General features: G+C 37.4%; 1 protein-coding gene across 7 annotated transcripts in view; it reads left to right on the top strand.

Annotated features, from left to right (window-relative positions):
* Nucleotides 1–25,131, top strand: part of LOC122976410 (inositol polyphosphate-4-phosphatase type I A-like) — a 50,699-nt gene extending 25,568 nt beyond the window's left edge. For 4 of the 7 annotated variants that reach the window (XM_044344863.1, XM_044344860.1, XM_044344861.1 and 1 more), the window contains 19 exons: nt 109–199; nt 1,338–1,485; nt 2,238–2,368; nt 2,501–2,605; nt 2,766–2,874; nt 3,221–3,238; nt 4,055–4,241; nt 4,324–4,539; nt 5,201–5,342; nt 5,833–6,027; nt 7,029–7,061; nt 7,977–8,149; nt 10,587–10,710; nt 10,876–10,943; nt 11,486–11,685; nt 11,895–11,992; nt 12,351–12,463; nt 12,598–12,752; nt 23,040–25,131. In XM_044344863.1, the coding sequence (XP_044200798.1) occupies nt 109–199; nt 1,338–1,485; nt 2,238–2,368; nt 2,501–2,605; nt 2,766–2,874; nt 3,221–3,238; nt 4,055–4,241; nt 4,324–4,539; nt 5,201–5,342; nt 5,833–6,027; nt 7,029–7,061; nt 7,977–8,149; nt 10,587–10,710; nt 10,876–10,943; nt 11,486–11,685; nt 11,895–11,992; nt 12,351–12,463; nt 12,598–12,752; nt 23,040–23,172 (2,439 nt within the window). In that variant the 3' untranslated portion in view covers nt 23,173–25,131. Of the gene's footprint in view, nt 1–108; nt 200–1,337; nt 1,486–2,237; nt 2,369–2,500; nt 2,606–2,765; nt 2,875–3,220; nt 3,239–4,054; nt 4,242–4,323; nt 4,540–5,200; nt 5,343–5,832; nt 6,028–7,028; nt 7,062–7,976; nt 8,150–10,586; nt 10,711–10,875; nt 10,944–11,485; nt 11,686–11,894; nt 11,993–12,350; nt 12,464–12,597; nt 12,753–15,541; nt 23,003–23,039 lie in introns of those variants that run through there. The other 3 variants (XM_044344866.1, XM_044344865.1, XM_044344864.1) reach the window with 3 other exon arrangements.
* Nucleotides 25,132–26,761: the final 1,630 nt, after the last annotated feature.

Below are 26,761 nucleotides of genomic sequence, written 5' to 3'. Positions count from 1 at the left end.
CTGGCTGTGTAACACCAGTGTGTGTGTGTGTGTGTGTGTGTGTGTGTGTGTGTGTGTGTGTGTGTGTGTGTGTGTGTGTGTGTGTGTGTGTGTGTGTGTGTCACGTAGACGGTGCTGCCTGTTGACGAAAGCCTGACAGAGTCGATGGGAGTCAGAATCAAGTACGCCTCGCTATGCAAAGACACACTGCTGCGGTCAGGTATGACAGCTTTTAATTCCCAGGTACATCTCACCTTCATGCATCTGTTTCCTTCTTCTTCTTTGTCCTTGTGTCTGCATATCTTGAAAAGTCATAAATGTGTTAGATTTGGATGAAATTAAGTGATAAAGCTTTGAGTCTTTTCAGTTTTTTTTTATTGTTGTCCCCAGTGAAAAAGCACCAAACACTGTCTCACTTACTACAGGTTTATTTTTCTATTTATTTAATATGACATTTTGTAAACAACCTTCATTAAGCATATGAATAAGCCTCACATCATGAATGTCGAGGACCACAAAAATTAAGTCAATTGGTAGATGAAACATCTTAAAGAACATCTGTAATTAAGTCAAAAATATATCTTTTCTCCTCATATATATTTAAATAAAATCACAATGTCATTATCATAGAAAGAGACAAAGAGTAAAACAGATCAACAACATCCTTACAGCAACATAATCCCATAATGTCCAAACAATGAGGAAATAAAAAAGTATATTTATATTACACATGTTTTACTAGAGATGTGTCAAAAGCAAAGTGCAGTGTGATTTAAAAAAAAAAAAAAAAAAAAAAATCGAGATACTTGCATACACATAAACCTAAAATAGATATAAACATCACATTAAGCAACAGCTAATGATGCAGGGTTTCTCTTCTTTATAGCTGTCTGACACATCTGGGAAGCTCTTTACTTCCATAAAGCTTCTATATGTTTCCTAAACTGAACCTGAACCTTTCGCTCTTCAGCCGACCACCATTTTTTTTCTGTCTTCCCTCTCGTTTTTTTCTCCTTTCTTCCCATCCTCCATCTCTCCTCCCCGCATGGCTCCATGTTTACTGATACATCAGACCCCGAATCTCATTATCAAGTAGAAATGTATCGATTGTCACTGCTGGGTGGGAAAGGATCTGTTTACTTCAGGGATAGATCGCTGTTCCAAAAATAATACACATGAAATGTCTATAAAATAACATTTGTACAGTAAGAGAAGGAAGAAAACTACAAAGAAAAATTCAAATCAATCTAATTAAAAACTAACTGAAGATTTTATTAAACTAGAACAAGATCATAGAAGCTGTCTAATCGAATCAATAATAATCTAATCCAAGCTAATAAAATTTTCTGTGGCTTCAGTGTTCGGAGGCACGATGTCCAGGATGTACCGCTTCCCTACGACTGATGGGAACCACCTACGGGTGCTGGAGCAGATGGCCGAGAGCGTCCTGTCTCTGAACATTCCCAGACAGTTTGTCAAACTCCTGCTGGAGGAGGACGCAGCCAGGTACAAGCACGCATTTACATTTCTAACGTTTAGCTTCACCTCTTCTTCCAGTCGAATTAGAGTGGATGTTCAAGTTATTGTGACCCTTCAAAAACCTTGGCAACGCTGTATCTCAAAATAAAGAAGCACCGGATTTACTTAATCTGGAAAAGGCCGGCAAATTAGCTCTATTTAGCTAATTTTACACTATTTGTTTATGTGATTATAGTAGAGTATAGGCTGGTGTGAAAGGCAGTAGTGGGTGGCAAATGTATTGTCATCTGGCATTTTATAGTGAATTTATAAGTATCTAGTATGGAGCTGCAGTTATTTATTTGATAATCGAGCTATTATTTCAAGCAAAAACGCTCGATATGATGAAGAATTTCTCCCTTGTCTTACATCATAGTAAATAAAATAATTTGGGGATTTTGCTGCCGGGAAAAAGCAAAACATTTGATGATGTCACTTTGAGCTCTTGAAATGTTTTCACTGGCATTCACAGGCATTTTTTGGTGTTTAATGATTCACCAAACAACTCATTCATTGAGAAAATTATCGGCAGATTAATCGATAATATAAATAATTGTTAGTTGCAGCTCTAATCTAGTATCTACTTTTCTTCAAAGATATTTGATACAAGAAAACAAAATGGCCTCTTTAACCATCTCAGCAGCTTGTAGATTGTAGATGACCAAATAAAGTATTTTATGCACTACATTTCTTCTGCTCAGTAATGCTGTTTTTCCTATTTTTACTTTCTCTCTCTGCAGGGTGTGTGAACTGGAGGAGCTGGGAGAGTTATCCCCCTGTTGGGAGAACTTGAGGCGACAGATCGTCTCTCAGTACCAGACCATAATACTCGCATACCAGGAAACACTGTCTGACCTCAGTGACTACAGAGGTTAGTGTCTGCAGGGGTTGGCTTCTTGTCGTTTGATAAAACAGTAAAACTGTCAGGTTAAAATGGGCTACCACAAAGTTCCCCTGCTCATCTCTCTCTCTTTCTCTCTCTCTTTCTCTCACTGCACTTCAGGTCCATCATTCAAAGCCAGTAACCTGAAGGCAGAGAGGAAGCTGGAGTTCATGCCAACCAACCTACATGTACAGAGGATGAGGGTGCAGGATGAGCTGGGCTTCGGTGAGACATTGCCAACTGCTATAAGGACTCACATAAACAGCCACACATATAAAACCACACACTTTTATTGTCACTGTTTAATTTCAGACATTTTTTTAGCAGCATTTTAGCAGAGGGTTCTGTTCATTTCTGTTCATGCTCACAACATTTCCCTCTCCAGAGCACACCTATGACGTAATAACAATCGGAGCTCCAGCTGCTCACTGCCAGGGGTTTAAAAACAGTGGGCTGAGGAAACTCATCCAGAAGTTTGAGGAGGCAAAGAAACAGTAAGTAAAGAGGGGATGGGCTTGGAAAAAAGTGAGTTATAACCGTATAAAAATGACCCTTAAATAGGAACATAAAAGCCAAAAAATGCATTTGCATGCTCAGTCACAGTGATATAATTTTATTTGTTGCATCATTCATCGTTTTACTGGTATTGTTTCAAATCGTTCAAATTCAATTGATCCAATTGAAATAATTTTGCGTGAAGGTTTTTATCTACTTTGATTTGGCTGCCCTGTAGTCATTTTTATATTAAATTAATGCATTGTTTCTTCAACTGTCGCGTTATTTCTGCAGTTCAGTATTATGGCTTCCTCTTAATTTTGTTTTTGTTACTTTTTTGATCAGCATATATGAGGAGGGATGGTGAGTTATTGCACTGCTTTGCTTGTTTTCATTTGTATGTACACGGTTTGCCTCTCACTGCCTTGCACCACCACAAAAAGATTCGTTCACTGTTTTTTGTCAATGTACAATAGTAAGTTTAATGACTTTCATGCATGGCAGATGAATGGGTGAGTAGGTAGGAGATGTTGCTCACATAAGACATCACGCAGCTAATGTTAACAGCAACACCTGATGCATTGGTATTAATATTATTCTGTTTGAAAGTAACCAAAATATGTGTTGTTCTAAACTGAGCACAATGATGTGTGAAAACTAGGCATTTTATAACACAGTACACCAAGTTTGTTGAATACTGCTCATTTTTTAAAATTCAGTAAAATAAAAACAAATCTTCAATTGGAAATACTTTAAAACTAGTGTTAAATCATTGATAATGATTCTCTGATTCCCATACCAAATTATCTGAATTTTTAAAGTGAGCGGTACCTTCAGATCTGTTTATTAAAGTCAGTTTCATGTTGTCTTTGTGTTTATACCTGTAGCATTTTCCTGAACCACTGATTAGGACCGTTGTTAAGAACAGGCATGTGCATGCAAATGCTATGTCTATGTCTCTAAATGTTTCAAATATATTTGAAAGACATTCCTAAAAATTGAATGAGAAACACCAAGTAACAACTCTTCCCCTTGATGAACATCTAACATTTTGAAATAGACCTTACAGGCTTCATGAGTCAACAGTCAACTTCTTATGTTATGAAGATATAAGAGAGTGTCATCAGCATACAGTCACATACAGGCATGCTGCTAAGACCATGTCTTTGCCTTTTGCAGCAGCGCCCTGTCCAGCTCACAGTCCATCGTCTACATACCCCAGGACATCGTCCGAGCCAAAGAGATCATCGCCCACATCAATACACTGAAGACTCAGGTCAGCTATTACGCCGAGAGGCTTTCCAGAGCCGCCAAGGACCGGTCCGCCAGCGGACTAGAGAGGACGCTTGCCATTCTGGCTGATAAGGTATTTTCATTTATTCGCATGTTGTTTTGGGCTGACATTCCTCATCAGATACCTAATAATACACTATCCCTCTCCTTCTCAGACTCGTCAACTGGTGACAGTATGTGACTGTAAGCTGCTGGCTTCAGCCATTCAGGCCCTGAACGCAGCACGACCTGAGTACATCGCCTCCAAAGCGTCTCCCTCAGCCGACTCAGAACAAGTAGTCCTCCGTAACGACCAGGACACGCTACTAGCCAAGTGGAGCGGTAGCAACAGCCGATCCTCGCTGCATGTAGACTGGCATGAAGAGGAATGGGTAAGTTCATGATTGTCAGGAATCACCAAAACAAACTGAATGGTTGTTATTCAGCAGCAGCTGAATTATTATTATTATATCAGTCTCTCAAAAATACAGCTTTAATGAATGGCATGACTAATCAAGATGTAACTGTCTATGCTGAGGTTTAAATTCCCAGTCAGCCATTTCACAGACTCTCTAATAAAAAACATGTCAAGATGCAAGTTACTTCATATTTTCCTGTTTTTTACACTATAAGCTACCCATATTGTATGTTGACATTGCTGTAAATATGACAGAATTAGTCCAAACCAGCCTCTGGATCCCCTGGCAGCTGAAAAGTTTATAGTTATGTAACAAAGTGCTACATTTCCTGTGATTACATAAATCTTTGTTAAGTAAATTTGCGGCTTGCTCCCTGATTTGCATACTGATGTGATTCATCTCCTCTCTTGAGCATCTTCTCTCTCGTCTGTTTCAAATGTGATTCCCTGCTGTAATTTCTGTAGTCACTCTTTAACCTTTGTTTTAATTTGGTCCATTGAATTTTGATGTCTAAGCTGTGTTGCATGTTTCTTTGCCTACATAATACAAAACTTATTACAACTCAGCATATAGAAAAAAGAAAATTTAGCACATTCAACGTTTGTTTGCCTCTCTCTGTCTCTCTACTTTCTAGGAGAAGGTGTGGGTGAATGTGGATAAGTCTCTGGAGTGCATCATCCAGCGTGTTGACAAGCTGCTTCAAAAGGAGAGGAGACCCAGTGTCAGCAGTCAGGACAGCACTCAGACTGACCTGCAGGCCAGCGGCAGTAAGAAAGGTAACGCAGACTCACACACACACACAGAATACACTTCTGTCACTGCCATTCAGTGAAGTAATACCTTGGCTTTTTTACTTTCAAGGGTACAAATGTGACTTTTTTTCATGCAAAAACCTTTTTTTCAGAAGTGAAACCTCTGTTTTACATCAGTCAACTACATTTTTTTATTATTTTGTTTCCTCCTTGCAGATTTAATTTGTTTTAATGTGTTTTATTATTTTTGCTAAACCCCTTAACACAGAAAAGGCAAATACAATTTTTGACTGAAAAGGGGAAAATTGCAATGCACAACATATAAAATTCTGTTTTCGCAGGCATTTATTGTGATGTAAATGTTTGTATAGTTAATCATAGTAAATGAAATATAATTAATCTGACAGCCTGCATCAAAAAAATAGTATGAAAACTGAAGTTAAGATCTAATAAAAAAATGACATTAAATCCACTAGAATAAAAAATGTACATTGCCTTGTATGGCTGTGAAAAGGTGAAGAAAAAAGACGAGCTTTCTGGATCAACCCAGGAAGTATATCACAGGAATCTCCACCACCATCATCATCATCATCATCATCATCCTCATTACCACCTCCGCCATCCTCATCACCACCATCATCAACACCACCGCCATCCTCATCCGCTTTGCCCGCCCTCTCCTCTGCACGTCCTCCCAGCCCTGAACAAGGTTTATCATTTATTTCTTCTTCTGCTTCTTCTGTAGCCCCTCCCCTCCTGTTTCTATTTTATGATCAGTTTTCTTTTTATTGCGTCATTTTATTTAGTTCAGGAGACTCGAATTACAGCTTCGACATTGTTAAGTGACCAATGGCGCTCGTTATATTGGTCCCTTAAAAAGTCTCCCTTTTGATTTTTAAGTCACCATAAACTTATTTTCCTTCACCTCATCTGCAGTTTTCTAAAAAAAGAAGGCAGGTATTTTTAAATAGCTCATCTATTGTGGAAAAATGTGTCAAAAGTTTAAGATTTTGTTTTGTTGGTGTCTTTATGGTCTGTCCAGAGTGCATAAGGTTGCAGCATTACTGTAGCTGTGAGCAGAAAATTAAAAACAGCCTTTTCTCTCCAGCTTTGCCAGTGCAAGTTCTGCTCTTTCTGCTTAAAAGCTTAATGCAGCCAATCCGTCTACCAGTGGTTGTATCTGAGATTTTGTGCATAGTATGTATGTTATACTGGACCAGGGTCAAATGTCTATTAAACAACTTATACATAGATACATATGCATACATGTGGCAGCTGCAGTTCTCCCAAGTTCAGGATTGTGGCATTATGGTGAGAAACATGCACAAAACTATTATTTTTGTTGTCTCTGCTGTGCCCTGCAATCAGTCACCATCAACATTTGGTTGACTGACTGAGTTGCTGACTAAAAATAGCCTCATGTAGGCAAAGCTGTTTAATTAAAGGACAAAAAATGCTTTGTTTAATCAAAGCATTATCTCATTGTTACTGCAATTTAAGGACAAATAGATAAGATTAAAAGATATTGTCAGATGCTAAAAAAAAGCCACCATTGATCATTCAAGACAAACTTTTTTATAATTAATGGTGAAAGGTTTTAATAGGTCTTTTACCCTGGTCTGCAGTGTTTTTCTATGTGTGTCTCTGCTGCCCTGTGTGGCTTATAGCGCCCGCTAATCATGCATGTTGCACCTCCATCCCCTCCTCCAGATGGAAGCCCCGGCGCTGAGGAGGCGTACCCAGGTAAGAGCTGCCTCCCCATCCATGCCTCTCTCCCTCCACTCCCCAACTATCCAGGACTCTGGTTCAACAGTAGATATTTAATGAAAGTATGAGATTTAGAGAGAGATTAAGCCTTCTTTTCAAATAATGGAGTTTTCTTCAACTTGGCCTTTGAGTTTGACTTTGTGCATGTGAGTTTCAGGTATTTTCTAAAACTATATCTGCTTCACTTCTATTTATTTGATTGGCATATATGCTACATATATTTTACGCCATTCCTCTTTATTAAAGACTAACTTAACACGCCATTTTACCTTGAACTTATCACCATCACATATACAAAGACTTGGTTCAAACCCTATGAGAGGGTTTAGAGGACAGAATTATTAGATTTTCTGTGGGAAAAGGCAAAGATTAACAGTTGTAATAAATCAATAAATCATCACTCACAATATGATTTCCCCTAAGGGAATCTTAATGTTTTCATTTGTCATTTTTAAAATGATTTGTTAGAAGTTGTAGCTACTTTGTATTTGCGGAAAATTACCAGTTGGTAAATATGGGATAAACTCATAAGCCTTTTTCCTGCAAGTGACTGTAAAGAAGTAGATAAAAGTTGCAAATATGACGCACCATGTCCTGAATCTTCAGTAAACTACAATCTTCTTATCAGCGCTTCTGCTTTCCCTGTCGCCTCTCTGTTCCGTCTGTTTTCTGTTTCTGTCTTAACGATTTAAATTTTTAAATTCACTTTCAAAGTGACATAAATGGAACCTAATCTCACTCCAACTGAGCTAATGTTAGATTGTTTTGTGTGCGCATGAGTGAATGCAGAAGAGGAACGAATTTCAATTGTGTGCTCGTGTTATTTTGTCCAACCTCTGTCATGTGATTGTTTATATCTGCACTGTAAATGTCTGTACGTGTGTTTCCCAGGCGAGTGGAGCGAGGCCTTGTACCCTCTCCTCACCACGCTCACCGAGTGCGTCGCCATGATGAGCGACAAGGCCAAAAAATCCATGGTCTTCCTGCTGATGCAGGACAGCGCCCCGACGATAGCCATGGACCTGTCGCTGCAGTACCGCCGCGACGTCGTCTTCTGCCAGACGGTCAGCTCGCTCACACGCACACTTGCATTATTTAAGTGACATTTACTCAGACATGCTTGCTCTCATACTCACCCTCTCACATTTACATACAGTTATATTTTAGGCATTTATCTAATGCACTTGTCATGACTCACAGTGAGGGAATCACTAAATATTACAGACATGTGGAGTGCGAAGGTCCAGCGGTGACTGCTCTACAGTATTTATTATTAAATGCTTGTGTAAAGGTGAGGAGAAAGGCAAGAAAACAGGTTCAAATAATAGAAGAAAGCGAGACAGAAAAAGAGAAAGGATTTCTTCACCCTCAGACCTACACACTCCTACTCTCCTGTGTTGCCTGGCGCAAACCTGAGAGACATTTCAGTTCTTTGGGCCAAAGTTATAATAAAGGATTTGCGCCCAGAGGTTGTCCAGGTGGTTTATCTTTTCTTACAACTTGATATTTTTACAGCATCCCTTTGTTGTAGTTTTGGCATGTGTTCTTATCAGTTACAATAACAGTTACATTTACTCACCAGGTGCATTGCAGATATTTTGCACATGGGATCTCCGTAGTCTCGGTTTTACAACAACCTAGAGTTATGACCACATAGCAGATTAATCAAATCCATTAATCTCAGTTATCTAAACTACATCTGCAACTATGATCATTTTTATTATTGATAAATCTGCAGATTATTTTCATGATTAATCATTTGGTCAATAAAACACCGGAAAATTGAGAAAAAGTTTCATCAGAACATCCTGAAGTCCAAACCGACATCCTCGAATATCTTATTGTATTAATTTAAACACCCCAAAATCCAAAATATTAAATTTACAGTAATGTAAGACCAAGAGAAGCTACAATGTTTCACATCTGAGAGCCGTGAACCAGCAAATATATTTCATTTTTGCTTGAAAAATGACTAAACCAATTATTAGATTATCCAAATATTTGCATGTATTAATTTTCTGTCAAACAGCATTTGCAGCTCTAATTGAAACCATGTTTTAGAAACCTTGTTAAAAGCATAAAGTCAATTATATTAGTCTATTGAATTGTCACTTAATCTGGATTTACAGCATACTTTGGTGTTAAGGGATGAGAATAACAACCTGCTGCTTGTGTTTCTGATTCCAGTGAAGATTGTTGATGGAGAGGAAGAACATTAAGGAAGAAGAGAAAACCTCACTGTTCTTCTCTTATTCAAAAATATTAGAGCTGCAACGATTAGTCCATTAATTGATTAGTCGACTGACAGAAAATTAATAGCCAATTATGACAGTATCTATGACAGTAAACTGAATATCTTTGGGTTGTGGACTGTTTGTTTGATATTTAAGGTTGCTTTCTGACATTTTATTGACCATAAATCGATTAATCGAGAAAATAATGTACAGATTAATCAATTATGAAAATAATCATTAGTTGTCGGAGCCCTTAGAAATATACACCTACCAAAACATTTCCACTGTAAACCTTTCTTCCTGATGCAATTGCCGCTTCTGTCAAAGTGAATGACAGCAGGTAACTGCAGCTGTAAATAACTGAGTGACAAACCTTCCTGTTCACAAAGGAAACAAGTCAAATCATCCTAATGTCACTCAGATGTTTGTCTAAACTGATATACGGTATCCAAACTGAGATAACAACTACTTGACCAGAAAGACGTTGCTGATCTGTATTCAGCGACGTCACTACATCAAGAATCTGACAGCTTATAATTTACACTTTCAGCTTGTTGTATAAAACACGTCATATAATGATAAAACTCTCCGGTACACACACACACACAATGAACTGCACAGGATTTCCTTTACACACATGGATGCACAGAAACCAATGTAATGCATCCATTTACATAATCTCATCAGCAGCCGAGCTTTACTGTGTCTAAATATAAACCATATGTTGATTTGAATTACACTGCATGGTATGGATTTTTTTTTTTAAATGGCACTTGTGTAATTGCTTGCTTTCACTCTACTAATGTATATTGATATTATACAACGAAATGACAACCTGGTTGAGGGGTTTCATGATAGTTTAAGTGTCTTATTACATTTAGAGATAATTTAACTGTCCATCAGCAACATTAAAGGACGGTGAAATATAACAGGGTCTGCTGAAAGAAGAGGCAGCAACACTGGATCAAACAAATGTCTTTTCTTTACAACATCTAAAATCTTGAAAACAGATACTCTGTTTGACTTGTATCATGTAAATATATAAAAGAAGTTGCGTTAACATCTGAAAAGTATATTACAGTTTCTACCAGTGCTGTTAAATTAAACCGATATTGTACTTTTTTTAGTGCTTGATACAAGATTAAAATGACTTTTCTGGATTCTGGTTAGTAATTTGGTTAATTACACACTCACCAGCCTCGGAGGATCAAAAGCAGCCCCTCCTTTTGTGAACTGATGTTAATGCTGAAGCTGATGTGTGTTGCAGCTCACCGCTCTCATCTGCGGCTTCATTATCAAACTGAGGAACTGTCTCCGTGACAACGGATTCCTCCGGCAGCTTTACACCATCGGCCTGCTGGCTCAGTTTGAGTCCCTGCTCAGCACCTACGGTACAAACACACACACACACACACACACACACACACACACACACACACACACACACACACACACACACACACGCCACAGGTTCCTACATATGCATGAGTCTTTTGTTTTTCTCTATTAGGTGCTTATTGATTGCGTGTGTGTGTGTGTGTGTGTGTGTGTTTTAGGAGAGGAGCTGGCCATGTTGGAGGACATGAGTGTCGGCATCATGGATCTACGTAATGTCACATTTAAGGTAGAAGGAAACACAAACTTGTTATAGTCCTTATTTATTTATTTATTAATTTATTTATTATTTATCATTTATTTATTTTATACTAAAACAGGGTCATAGTTTCTTGTCATTTTTGTTTCTGAGATTTATAAACTTTGGTCCTTTTGTTACCTGAATTTATATTTATGTTCTTTATTAAGAAGATAATTACAATCTTATTTGCTATTTTCATAATAAAATATTAATTTACAAAGTAATAAAGAAGCAGAAAGTGCTCTCTCATAGATTTTAATCACTGTGTTTGTCTGCTTATTATCTAAAACATACTTTTTTTATTGAATATTTAAAAAAAGTATTTGTACAATCAGTCAGTAATGTCTCAAAGTGACAATTTATGATTATGTATGAAATGATGAAGAGATACAAACACCAACATAAAATGGACGTTAAAAACTGAGGCTGTTGTACGTACAGGATGTCCAGCAGCAGAACTTGCTCAGATATCACAGGTTGAGAATTATTAAAAGCTTTTAAAAGTCTGTGAACGTCCGCTCATCTTTAAGGTCACCCAGGCCACCGGCAGCTCTGCTCCCGACATGCTGCCGATCATCACAGGGAACCGGGACGGCTTCAACGTCCGCATCCCCCTGCCGGGAACCATGTTTGATGCGTTGCCGCGGGAGATCCAGAGCGGCATGCTGCTGAGGGTTCAGCCGGTGCACTTCAACGTCGGCATCAACGAACAACAAACGCTGGCTGAGAAGTGAGTGAGTAGGAGGAGAGAGGACGAGTTTTATGATGTGTGAGATACAATCACAGAGAAGTTTGAACAGCCTCGGGTCAGTCAGTGTATATCTGAAAACACCGGTACAGAGCGGGGACATAAACAAAATATACTTTGAAGATTTTGTGCGTGACGGGTGAATTTGGGCTGGTTTACCGTTTTATGTAAAAGAAACGTGTGTTTTTCAGGTTTGGAGACACATCCCTCCAGGAGATCATTAACTTGGAAAGTCTGGCGAGGCTAAATTCATATTTCGAACAGTTCAAAGAAGTCTTGCCTGAGGACTGTAAGTACAAAAGTATATTAGAGTTCAGCAATAACAACAGGGCAATGAAATATGTTTTACAGTTTCTACAGTGGCAAAACTACTTTTTTTTGGAAGTTTTTGAACTTAAAACATCAGTTAGACATCTTTTAAGATCTAAAAGAGCAAACACAGTTTTGTGTTGTGTATACAGCAATAAACTGGCGCCAATAAATATAACTGTTCCTGTATTACTACTTTAATTACTTCTACTTCTCTTCATCAGTTTCTTCTTTGTTTTTCCTTCTCTCTGTGCTCTTCTCTCTCACCATCGATGCACTTCTCCCTTTTTTTTTTTTTTTTTATGCCTCACCTACATTTCCTCCTCCCAACCCCTCAGGCCTCCCGAGGTCTCGTTCTCAGACTTGTCTTCCTGAGCTGCTGAGGTTTCTCGGGCAGAACGTCCATGCCAGGAAAAACAAGAACGTGGACATCCTCTGGCAGGCTGCCGAGGTGAAGTTTCTGTTTTATTGGACATCAAACAGTTAGCAGAATTTCTTCTGACATCTGACAGAATTTCTCTGGTTTCCAGCAGAAATTCTGAATCATTTTGACACAAGTTAACGTTTCTACCCTCCCGATCTCAGATCTGTCGCCGGCTGAACGGGGTTCGTTTCACCAGCTGCAAAAGCGCCAAAGACCGCACGGCCATGTCGGTGACCCTGGAGCAATGTCTGATCCTGCAGCACGAACACGGCATGGCTCCACAGGTCTTCACGCAGGCCCTCGACTGTATGCGCAGGTAGGACGCCCTCACAGTGCACGAGTACACGAATGAAAAACACACCACTAAAAATCATACCTGGGCAAAAAAAACCTACACCAACTTTGATTCATATTATTAGAATATAGTATATAGAAACTAAGATCAGGATATGAAAAATTAAATTCAAATACATGTAGGATTGTTCCCTTTTGCCCAAGTGTGATTTGAAACTGGTACGTTTGCCTGCTTCCTCTGTGAAACACATTGGAACCTGATCTGGAGTTGCTGGTTCATCTCAAGTGGGATACTTGAATATTTTGAAATTCAGTTGGTTACTTACTTCACCAGACTCTTGTCACATTGTCTTTTTTCTGCTCCTGATTTTTGATGTATCTATTACTGACTTTCACCCAATTTGAAAACATTTTTCATCACAAATGTGACAAAAATCTCGAGAGGGAAAGTACCTAACTGATATTCAAGTGAGAGGATCCCCCTTCACTCATGTGTTTTGGGTGCTTGTTTGTCTGTCTGAGTCTATTCTGTCCGTATGTCCTTGTGTCTTCATTGTATTTTTCTTTCTGTGTGTCCAAAGTTAGCCTTCACTGTTTCAGAGTCTGAGTTGCTAACCAGCTGACAGAGTATTTTTCCTTTATTTGTAATACTGGACCACTTTGCCCACCACCACCGTTACTTTTCCTTTTGATCGCTCCTTCTCGTTTTCCTCTCCTCCATTCTCTTCCAAATAATGTCAGCATGTTGAGAGGAGATAGAGAGATTTAGTTTGCCTTTACAATGCAGGCAAGTCAGAGTTTTGGGCAAAATTCTGCCCTTTTTAAAGCAATCTCACAGTGCCTGTTAACACTTTAAAGGTTTAAAGGGTTGATTCATCCAAATTCTTAAAAAAAAACCTAGTGTATTTTCTTGCTTATGCAGATAGCTTATGCGGACGTTTAATTTGTCCCAAGTTTTCAAATATGCAGAAGATTTAAATACACGTCCTTGATGTTGCAACTAAGGAAAAATAACAAACTGAATGTCAGCATCTGAAAACTGCACATTTCCTGAAAGAGTGATGTCCAAAATGTTCTTGAAATACATTTTGTAGACACAATTACAGAAGCAACCGACGTAATAAAAGACAGGAGACACAGTGACAGATTGCTGAAGTTGTGTGGGGAATTTATATTCCCAAACACATCATGATTGATATTGATCGACACTGTTACCGCTCCCTGCAAATGCGATTTTGTTCTAGAGGACAGAAGTCCTTTCAGGTCTCAGAAATGAGCCAATGCTGCTGCAGAATATGAGTCTACACTCCAGTGTTTGTATCTTTTTGTGTCAAAAAAAAAATTTATGTGTTGAAAGTGGAGTTTTATGTGACTTTATGTTGTAAATAGTTTGTTGTTAAGCCCATGTAAAAGATGTAATCACACCTGTCTCGCTGTACCTGTGCTCAATAAAGTTGCACCTCCCACAGTTACTCGCATGATACAGTGTTTCTTCACCTTTTCCTCCCCCTTTTTTCCTCTCCTTACATCTCTCCACTTTCTTCCCCTCTTTCTCATCAGCCGACGAGCATGAAAATAGCTTTTGATCATTTTTAGGGTTTGGTTTATGTCCCTTTGGAATGAGTTTGAGCTGTGACGCATGCTAAGAAGACGCTTGGAGATACCGCCCCTCTCCAAATGTCCCCTTCATTACCCTAACCTCTCCTTCATATCGAGTCCATCCATACTGAGTTGTTGAAAATAAATGAAAGAATACACCCTTAAAATACATTTTGAAGTCTCACTGTGTGTTAAATATTCTAAGAAACTTTAATTTTGTTAGCATTTCTTATCGCAACAGACAAGCTCTGCTAACAGCGAGCTAGCTTTCCTGTTAGCTTGCAAAATGTAAACGTTTCTGTGCACATATTTGATATATCTGATGGGGAATAACATGATGCAAATTACGTAAAAAATTCAATTCATTATTTAACTTTAAAGGGTGTTTTTTTGTGCATTCTAGTGTTGGTTTTCATTTGAAACCAAGACTTTTTTTTCCCGCCATTTTTTCCTCCCTCCGTCTTCTTCACCCCATGTCTTAGAATATATAAACATGGAGAGCCATTGCTGTATTTTCTTATCTTCTTTCCTTTTCTGAAAAGACGTCTTTCTTAATTTTCTCTTTTTTCCTCTCTTCTCTTTCTCTTTTTCCTCTTCCTCTTGTTTCCCGTGTGTTTGACTTTGTCACGATTTCTGTTCGTATGATTGGTTCATTCTTGCGGGACTTTTGTTATTCATTTCCATTTGTTGTGACTTCAATATGATTTTTCTTTCATTGGAACATTGTTTTTATTTTTCTGTTACACCATGGAAACCCATATCTATCATCATGGTTGTGCCTTTTTCATTGTCAATGTGGTTTGTCGCTGATGTTACCTGTTAATTTGCTGTGTCATCTCTGTGCGTGCATGGGTTCATGCCATCTCTTTATTTCGGCATTGTTGCGACACGCTGCTCCTTCCCCTGGACTCTCCCTCCCTTCCTCTCCTTCCCTTCTTCTTTTATTCTTTCCTTCTTCTTTCCACTGCCCTTCTCCTTTATTTGTTCTTTCCCTCTTCTCCACCTGCCTTTTATTTCTCTATCCTGTGTTCTTTTACTTCCCTTCACTCCTCCCCCAAACTCTCCATTATCCCTTCCACCTCTGTGCTTTTTCTAATCTCTCCTCCACCGACTTATCCACCTTTCCCTTCCTCCAACCTTTTTTTTCTTGCTTCATCGCTCTTCCCTCTCCTGCTCTTCTTTCTCTTCCTCCCACCCTCCACAACTCGGCAGCATTGGGACGAGGGAGGGAGTAATCCAGAAGAACCTGAGCGGCTTGCTGCCGGTGCGTGACTTCCGGATGGACCCCAGCCTCCTGTACTCGCTGCCCCTGCTGGCCCTCAGCCCAAACCTCCTGGTGGTGTGGATCTTCCTCAGCGTGGCCTATTTCCTGGCCAAGCTCCGCTGCAGCTGAACGGCCACAAGCAGCTCGTTGGGAGTGACTGACTGAATGCAAAACATAGAGCTCGTCTTATGGGGAGGGGTGGGAATACTCCACACGGACTCCCGAGGGGGTTTCTGAAACTGTGCCACTGTCCTGTGAGTGTGTCTGAAATGCTACTCTAGAGCATGCACACACTGTCCAACCCTTTCTAAGGGCTTTACACAACTGATGCCCCGTTGATGCCCTTTTTCTGGTTTATTTTGTTCTGTTTAGGGACACTTTCCACTTTCTTCTTCCTATTTCCAGCTTGGAGAAACTGGTTGGCAAGCCTGCAAACGTGCCAATACAGATATGATGAATTACTTTTTGAGGCTTCAGTTCTGCCTTTATATGACATCCATGCTAAGCCTGCTAAATCTGAATACACAGCTTACGTATTTGTAAAAAAAAAAAAATCCCCCCCATCCATACTGTAAATGCCAGTACGATAAGAAAATGGCTAAATCTGCTCTTCTGTCATGTCCATAACTGATCCACTTAATGAGATCAGTATCAGCACCGATATCGATCCAGTGCATCAGATCAGAGCATCCCTACTATTATGTGAAAAACCCATGTTTAGTTTAGACAGAAGTAGAGAGAAAAAGATAAAAACACAGACAGCCTAGTGTGGACTCACTCTGAGTCATAACAGTTGCCAACAGTTGTATCCCACATCTGCTATCAGCATGCGTCTGTTGACTGAACACAGATCAAAATCTTCATATCTATTCGAGATGTTGAAAAGAGTCTCAATGGTTACAACAGGCAGCATAGACAGGATCTCTCTCTCTGCACATGTGGTTTACAGTCAGCTGATGAATTAGATGAATGGTATCAGACAATGCAATCCAAAAGTGGATTTTGGCATGTCACACATTTTTAGTGGATAATGCCCTCTACTGGACAGATGTTGCTCAGTGTGATTATCAGCGAGTTCTCTGCCTTATTCTGACAGCAGAATATAGTATATAGTTTGTATATTTGTGGACCTAAGGCCAGAGATTACACCTGAGTTGTGAATATGTATAAAAATGAGCAGATGATATATAAATTATGCTTTATGGAAAGAGTTATTGTTGATAGTAGTTATTATAAAGGGGATTAATTTATAATTTAAGCTTTGCACAAACGGTCGGCTCGTTTCATTTTTGCAATACATTTAGCTTGTTGGATTTATCATTGTCTTCCACGTGCTTTTGCACTTACCTTACAAGCTAAAGTGAAGGAATAAAAAGCTTTTATTTATTGCCAAAATTAAGCAGACATTCTTTAGTTTATATATATTTTTTCAGGCAGTATTTGCTCATTATGTTTCTTTAGATCTTCCTGCTTTTCTAGACGGTAGGAGGAGATTGTTTGCGTCTTCTTCAACTTGTGCACTTTCCAGCAGATTCTCACTGACTCTGTTTACATGAAACCTAATATATCCATTATGACTAAAATGATCCAAACAGTAGACTTTATTTGGTCATTTTAACAGACAGTATTAGCTTTAAAAATGACAGAATAATAAAAATAATAAATCAAACTACAGTATTTGCCTATATCTCACAACAGTGGATATGTTTTAGGACTAAAGTATTTGAAAACGTATTGTGTATGTTTGCACACTCAGAGACAAATGAACTGAACTCAAATAAACATATCAACCCAACTAAAATGATTATACCAGGTCAAATTTACAGAAAATATAAACACATTTAAAGTCTTTTCTTTCCTCTGCTGCTGCAGACAAGAAGTGCCAGCACCCCGAAGTATTTGTCCTAAAGACAACATGCACGTCTGATTTCCTGAAGATAACAGAAACAACTTACATTTTCTTGTAAGTTGCAGCCCAAACAGTTATCTGTTAACTAAGGCTGTTCATAGTTAAAAGGAGGTTTTAATGTGACACCTGCAACATAATGTAAACATTTTCCTTGTGACTCTTGTGTTAGAAGAGGAGACGACTGAATTTGCTTATTATCATCAGGGTGTCCTTGTCAGGTTTGAAGGTCCCATATGGAGCCATTTTTACAATGTGACTGAAAACACATTTTTCAGATACCCTTGGGCTGTTCTAGTCCGGCTGAGGTGTTATTTATGGTTTCAGTTCATTTATAAAGGCAGTGACATGATGTAGTCAGTGCTTTTTTTATACTTTTCACCCACCGAGCGTTTGCTTTCACCTGCCTTGAAGGCGGGTGAACACATTAATTGGTCCCGATGTGCCAGACCTGATAAGTCGATCTCTGAACAGTAACAGTAGTTCAACCTGTATCTGCTCTTCAGCTTTCATGCCAATGCAGTGAAGATTAGCTCTGTCTCGCCAATTGACAAAGTTGAGTCTTTTTTTTTTTTTATTTAAGATGCAGTTTCTACAGGAATTGGCTAATTTTGGAATGTATGATGTAGGATATTCAGGGGAAATGTGTTTGATTATGCAGTGTGGTACCATAGGTTCTGCACCCTATAGAGCATTTATCTGTACCTGTCGACACTCAGATGTTGAAGTTATAGTTGTAACTAGATACTCAGAGACAAACTGGTACAGTTAGCAGCCATTGCAGTTTATATTAGCTTTAGAGAGTTATGTTGAGTGAAGGAACTGAATTTTCAGCTGTTGGATGAATGAATGAGGAATGTATCCATGCTTGTGCCAAATGCTTCAGTCAGGTTTTTGTCAGGTGAATCCAGTTGTGGAGGATCTGTCTTTGTAAAGAGATTAAGCCAGGATCAATGTGATGTCTATAAATCAGTCCACTTCCACATCCTAGACACAAGAGTAAAAAAAAACACTAAATATGTGTCAAGTTTCTCTTGTTTGAAGAATTTTCAAGTGACTTTATCACAAAGCAATTTGACGTTATGTCGCCCCAACTTCATCTTATCTTATTGAAGGAAAGAGATTTTAAGAAGCTTTTGCTTACAAATCACGCACTTCCCATTGAGTTTCCTTGAAAGAGTGGTGTCATGTTGTGATGGTGTAAACCCACACTTACTTCATATATGCTTGTGTTTGTGTATCACAGAATAATTTTGAAAGTTAGCAATACAACCGTGCTCAGTCATTTCTCCCGCTACTATTAGCATCAATACTGTTTAAACTCTGATATCAGCCCAAGCACAAAATCAAAGTTCTCATAATATTAAAATACTGTTCCCTGTATTTTTCTGGGTAATATGAGTATAGAGTGCAGGTTTTTCTTCTATGATCTGGTGACAAAATACTAACTTGAAGTGGAAGATGTGTTAAGAAACCAAGAGTCCTCAGGTTGCTTAACACATTGGAAATCTGCATTGTAAAAATCAATAGCTCAGCCTGTGTAGCTGAATGGAAACATCAGTCACCTCCCAGGAGCTCTGAGGCTCCTTCTCATTAAGATCGACCCAGTAAGGAAATGGATCAGACCGAAATAGCTTCCTTTGGGATTATCATACTCTGATGACCCCTAAACACTCAAGATCCATGTGGTCCCACATACTTAATGCACTCTGTTGAAGCCTAAACTAGAAGTGAACTCCTTATTCTCTGATCAGTTTAATAAATACTCAGACACATTGATTCTTTTTGGATTCTTGCAGGATTTATTGATAAGTAGAAACACATATTTGTTGATTTTTGTTTACATTTGTTGTGTATTTATTGTAGCTTAGTGCACTCAAAGCTGAGAGGAGGCGCGCTGTAGTACACAACAAGAGTTTCTGAAGTATAATGTATAATGTGGAGATGCGTCTGACTGTGTTGTGCTTTCTATTTAAAGGAATAGTTTGACGTTTGGAGGGAAATTCTTGCCAAGAGTTAGATGAGAAGATCTGAGGAATATGTTGCTTGAGCCTGCAGCTGGTTAGCTTAGCCAAGAATTCACATAACCCTCCAAACAGCAAATTGTCATTTTTACATAAAGGTTTTTATATGGATTAAACAAAGTAGATATATTGTTTATTTGTGAGCTTTAGCGTTGCTGGAATGTGGATTTTGTTAATGTTTGCTCGCTGTCCCCCCCCATTTCCAGTCTTTGTGCTAAGCTACGCTAAGCTAACTGGCTAGCTTCAGCAACATATTTAACAAACAGCCACGTGAGTGATATCAATTTTCTCGTCTAGCTCGCAGCAAGAAAGAAAATAAGTATATTTCCCAAAATGTTAGTTATTATTCACTACTTGTTATGTTTTTTACTATTTCCTTTAGGAATATTGTGTATTTTGTTGCTGTTGATGCTCCTGTTTAGAACTACCTCTGTCAGACAGAAGTTACACTATATGTTGAATTTAGAGTTTATCTAAAAGTAGTGAAGAATAATATATTTAATATACATAAATACATAATCACTTAGCAGCAGGGATGTGAGCAAAAGGGAATTATGTCAAATATGAATAACTGGATTTAAAAAAGTCCCAGTGAGGTAACATTTTCAATTTCTGATATAATTACCATTAATTCCCCATACTTACAGGTGTAATTACACTAAAGTGCTTCCTAAAATATTTATTAAAAATCATTACATCATAAACCATATTTTTGCCAAATTTTTCTTTCAATCTTATTTATTTTCTTTGTTTTTTTTATTCTTAAGAATCAACCTGTATCAGAGAATATATTTGTATTGCTGTACATAGATTGTATTTAAATGCTTGTATGCGTAAATGCTAAGGTTTGCTATATATTGTCCTAAGTTATTCCAAAGCAGAGTATATATATATATACATATATAAATAATCTATCCAATGGGATTATTATGCTTGTGCCACAACTGTCACTTTATATCACAGCTGAATATGTCTGTGTGATCTTTAATATGCATATTTGTATGTTTTTATCACAACTATTAACTGTTAATTTAATGACTTCTCGTGATAAACTTTTGGCATAATAACGATTTGCAATTTGTAGGAACCCTCCTATTAAAACCTTTAAGTATAATTTAAACAGGTTATTTGTAACATTTAATATATTAATTTAAAAATTGATCATATTAATTAGATGTTCATTACTTGCTGCAAAGTGTTATTATGTTAAAAGAAAGTTATTGCATTAACAGTTGTGGTTTGGCTGCGGGTTCTGCACAGAAGTTTCCCTTAATTGCTGACATTTCTTTCAATTTTTAATTCATGCTTAAGTTGGGAAATCTATCAGTCTTTGCACAGAAAATGGCTCCAGAAAAAAGATAATTTGATTCTGAAATTTTAAAGAGCTCATCTTACATTGGCTTGTGTTTTCTAGTTGCTAAAAGTGAAACTTCTCAGACAGATCCCAGGTCAGGGTTAGGGTTAGGGTGACACTGTTATCTATGAAGCTGAATTGTCTATTTGTGTGTTTTCTTTTCCACATTTGGCAACCAGTGCTTTTCCTCTAAGACTCAGCAGCAGATAATGTCCCAAAGCTTTTTAGCCTCGCTGTGTCCAGTGTGTGCTAAATGTTGCACTAAATGTACCACAAACCCAAGAAAACCTCCAGTCAGTGTGTCCTGAAAGCCGCACTCCTGCTGTAATAAATGTTTTCTGCTTCCGGCTGCAGGATCCAGACGCTGATATTTTGTGGTCTTTAAAGTTGTTTGTTGTCATGCTTTCCTTGCATCTCTGCAAATCTGCATTGCGTTGGAGACAAATTGGCTGCTTTTCAAAGACAGTTTTCCTTAACTTAAGCTTTAACTGCATTCGCTCTGTCTGGTTCTCGCTGGTTATACTTCAACAACACGTGCTTCAAATATATATGGACTGAACTGTGCTTCAAATAAAGCTGGCAGCAGAAGTTAGGGATCTGTCCATTTATATGTCTGTTTATCACTCCATGTGTCTTTCCATCTGTCCTTCCATGCGTCTGATTTGTCAGTGTGTGTGTGTGAACAGTTTTGCATGTTTGCATGAGCAGCACAGTTTCCCTAATGTTGCTGTTCCTCATTCAGTTGAACCTGTATGAAGTCTTTACTGATCTCTGCTGGTTATTAGTGGGAACTGCAACAACACCAGTAACACTCCTTTTACAGTATTTGCTGGTTCTCTCTAAATAAACAAAATATGATTATTAATGTGTATGTAGGGCAATTTTCAACCATTTACTGCCTTGTTAAATGGACTTTGTTATATCAGGTATGTTTTATAACACTAGTAACAGGACGGGCAGTTATTGATCATATGGTTGCTCATCAACATGTCAAAGTGTCCTGGAGCAAAAAACATGAAGCCAATTATGCTTCAAATGTATGTATGTAAGAAAACTGTGAGTCACATCTGCCTGATGAATGTAATTCATTCAAATCTGTCGATTATTTTCCAGAGTAATGGATTAGTTGGCCAAAAATGGTGAAAAATGTCGATCACTGTTTCTCAAAGCTCACACTGACGTCCTCAAATGTCTTCTATCATCCCGAAGACTAAAGAAACCAGATAATATTCACAGCTGAGAAGCTGTAATCAGAGAATTTGAACATTTTTTCAAAAAACGACAAATCAGTTATCAAAATGGTTGCTGATTAATTTTCTGTCAAATGACTAATTGATTAATGGACTGACTGCTGCAGCTCCAAATGCAATATGAAGTCAAATTAAACAACCTAAACAGATGTTTATATGAGTTAGATGCAAGAACAGCCATTAATCGCTCATCATAGACCATTTATGAGAAAAGAGGGGTGAGCGATGGGCACAAAATCAAACTTATATAATGACATAGTAAATTTTGTGGCAAATTCAACTGGGAAACTGATTATAGAAAAGAAAAACCTTACAGGAATCTCTGCATGCTCCTAATCTAGTGGATTAAATACATGACAAATCATGCAAAAATCCAGTAAATCCAAATAATCCATAAAACATTGCCTATCATGGTCTAATACAACCAGAGATATTAAAGAGATGAATAACACCAAAAGCAAAATATCTTTTGGTTGACAAATTTCATCATCTCACAGTTTATATTCTCATATAATCCAACCTTTTATTACACTAATTATTACATCCACAGCTTTTAAACCATTATAGAACACGTTTAGAAAAAGAAACTCCAGAAATGTTACCAACGAATTACTCAGCTGGACTAGTTTATTTAAATTATTTTATATTTTTTTAAAGATCATGAGATCCTTTAGGGTGACTGTAAGAAGCTGATTAACCGAAGAAAGCATTTGATCATTTTTCCTTATTGTTTGCTTCATCTGGTCATTAGTGTTGATCAAAAACCTTAAACAACAGATGAGTATATTTTTGCTATTGGACATTAAAAACATCTTTTCAACATCATTCACATCATCATTTCTACTTTTTTTTTTTTTTTTGCTCTCATTCTGTGTCCTCCTCTTGCTCCTCTTCTCTGTCCTTTCTCCTCAGCGAGGGCTGCAGACGAGAAAACACCGTGAAGAACGTCGGATGCCGAAAGTACGCGTTTAACTCGCTGCAACTCAAGGCCTTCCCCAAACACTACCGGCCGCCCGACGGAACCTTTGGGAAAGTGGAAACCTGATTGGACCGCAGAGGGCTCTGCGTCGGGGAAAGTTGCGCTTGTTTTTTTGGATAGTTATGGCTGCGGTGTTTTGGGAAGGCCGAAATCTGACCAGTTAAAATCAAGATACTGTATTCAGAAACACAAAAAAACTGTTTGGACTGATTTAACCTCAGTGTCACACGGTTACTGTTTCAGACCTTATAGAGATTTTTGGGTGTTAGACGCAGTGATTCGGTGTAATATTCAGTAGCAACTTCATGAAAAAAAGCCTTCGGATTCCCGCCAGTTTAGTATTATAACTGTTTTCATGTAGTATATTAGTTGCTCATGTCATGTTATGCATAACACACGCTTGAAACAAGAATGTTTTCCTGTTAACAGAAGCTAAAGCACTGTTTTGTTTTGTTTTGTTTTTAATGATGAAAATGTACATGAATGACACTGCCTCACTCCTGGTCATGCACTGATATTATCATCGTCAATCACACAAGTAGTTATATCTATATTCTATAATTTTACTCTGAGAAACAAAGGAAATCAAGGAGAAATCATCAAAACCACATGTTTAAAATCCATTAAACATACAACAGAAATAAAATAAAGGGAAAAGCAGAAAGCCTCACGTGAAATATTTAGGCTACAGTATTCATGTTGTGGGTAAAAAAAAATAGAAAAAAAATAATCTTTCACTTCTTTTCACATCTCCATGATTAACAAAAACAGAATAATAAGTAATCTGCTCTTCAGTCATCCTCACATATTTCCTCACATAGCTTGAAAATACTGAAACCAAACTTCATCATCCAGCAAAAAAAGTGATGCCACAGAAATACTGCCAGTCCCTCCATAAGCTTTAGAGTTGCTTTGACCCTTGACCTCCCTGTAGTTGGAGAGGAAAGAGAAATCAATGTTGATCAATAAAACATTGCAGCTTATTTGAGGACAAGGGAGGTGGGTTGGAGGAACTCTAACCTCCCTTTAGACAAGTTTAAGTACTTGACTGCTCTTTTGACTTTTTTTTTTTTAATATCAGGGAGTGACATCATCATTTCATTGTGTTGCTGCCTTGCACAGCAGTACAATGCCAATAAAGTTTCTTATCTTTAAGGTAAAAAAAATTGAAAAGAAATTCAAAAATATTCTTTAAAAGCAGGAAAGAGGATAAAAGAAAAGCCTTACAATCAATAAAATAAACTTGAATGATTGCAAATGTGGAAATTAGATCATTTTAGCTGCATAATTAAAATTGGAGAAAAAAAATGTAGAATTCAATCAGGAGCAATTATTCTATTTGATGTTAATGAACATTCTTGTAATTCTATGCAATTTGTTTTCCTGCTCATGATTTAGACCTCAGACAGCAAATATTAACTAATATTACACAGAAAATAAGATTGATATTAGAGGTGATATCAAATCTGAAGCAGCTAAAGTGAATTTAGGAACACCTATTTCACATTAAGACAACAGTTGTGGACATTTACTTCACTCATTGCATTTGTGGGGTTTTTTTTTCTCCTCTGTTTTTAATATAAAACTGCCGGCGTGTACATTTATCTTCAGTGATGTAGCTTTACCACATGGGGGCGATCCGGTTCTTCACTTCTGACTGTAAAACCACAACACCAAACTCTCCACAGTGTTCTGTGTTTGTATATTTCAACAGATCACATGTGACGTATCTCAAAGTGAAACGCAACTTACTGTGACATGAACCGCACGGTCAGACTCACTGCTGATGGCAATCCTACTGCTCATACATTAATTCCTGTATTTTTTTTATTATTTAGCATTGAATATGTACTTTTTATTGATCTGTCGACATACAGTACAATTGGCATTTTAATTGAAGTTGCAATACTTTTTATCAACAAGTTCTCAGACACGTGAGAAGGGAACATCTGTGAAGGTTTTAATGTTGATATATATTATAACTTGTCAATATCTGATGCTGAAATAAATATTAAAGTTAGTTCATGTTTGTTTGTAAGTTGCTTTTCAAGTTAATCAACTATTTATTTTCTTTTTTAAATTATTTTTCAACACACATGCATACATATATCAATGGACAATTATATAAATAAAAAAATCTAATTATCAGAAGAGGAGGAAAAAGGATAAAACAAAACAATACAGAAGGAAATAGAAATGACTACTGTATATATTAGAGCTTAATAATTAAGCTAATTAAGCAGTTAATTAATTAGTCCATGGAGTTAAAAGAAGAATAATTAAATTGGCCATCATTTCAATAATCAATCAATTGCCTTAATCACCTTTTGTACCAAAATACCCTCCAGTTTCTAAGATCTGCAGCTTCCCATGTTGTATGCAACAGATTAATTAAATATCTTATCAGCAGATCCATCAGCAATGAAAGCAACATTGCTTGCAGCCCTACTACATATATATATATATATATATATATATATATATATATATATATATACACACACACACACATACATATATATATATATACACATATATATATGTGTGTGTGTGTGTGTATATATATATATATATATATACACACACATACATATATATATATATACACATATATATATATGTGTGTGTGTGTGTATATATATACACACACACACACACATGAATACACAGATATGAAAAAGAAATAAATAAATTGGGATAATCAACTGTTTCTAAATGATCTCTGGGGTTATGTAATCTATGAATAATAAATATATTGTAGCATGAAAAGTAAAGTAAGAAACATGTCTAATTATACAGACAGATTATACAGACAAATTTTCATCGCTGTTACAATTTTTTGAACACTTTCTTGTTTTAATGTTTTACTCAAATAAAAATAAAGTAGCATTAATGAATGAATGAATTCAGATAGATCCAATAAAAGAGATGATGCAGTGACACATTCTGAAGACTAGAGGGTGCTGTATATGTTCAAGATTGCAAGATAAAGATAGAACTGTGAGGTTCTTTAGACTTTAAGGATATGGCTGGTGATTTTCTACATTTTTATCATTAATTAATCTCATGCAGCCACATCAACAATTAACTGACCTACTCACATGTATTGTGTGAGTATCCAAAGCCTGATATATCTTATTCCTCTTTGCCGTAGATCTATTGTCGTACAAAAACTATTAAAAACACATCAGAGGGATACACTGCTGCCCTGGGTGACATGTTCCTTCACCATGAAGGGGTTTGGTCACATTAGTTTCTTTAGAAACGGCTCCAAAGACTAAACTCAGAGACTTGTTGAATAAGTAGATTTATTCTGTCCAGTGTCTCAAAAAAAGAAATCAATACAAGCAAATCAAACTTAACTGGCTTAACTCAGGATAACTCAGATTTAGGCATGATCACGTGCACCCATTTCCCACTCTTCTATAAATTCTCTATTTTTCAGGTGTTTGAGAGAAACTAAAGATTTTCTTCCTACTCCAGCAGTGCAGTTAGTTACCACTGTCAAAAAGGCCAAAAATTTCACCTGATGCTTACAAAAGCAAAACTCAGCACACTTCCTGATTGATTTGTCCTCCTTAGCTTCTTGTCTCACATCATAACATGTCTTATCTACTTCTTCATGTGTAAGTCTGTTCTTAGATCTAACCAAAGG

Source organism: Thunnus albacares, chromosome 24 (genome assembly GCF_914725855.1).
Source record: "Thunnus albacares chromosome 24, fThuAlb1.1, whole genome shotgun sequence".
Taxonomy (NCBI): domain Eukaryota; kingdom Metazoa; phylum Chordata; class Actinopteri; order Scombriformes; family Scombridae; genus Thunnus; species Thunnus albacares.
This window is presented reverse-complemented; position numbering and strand designations above follow the sequence as displayed.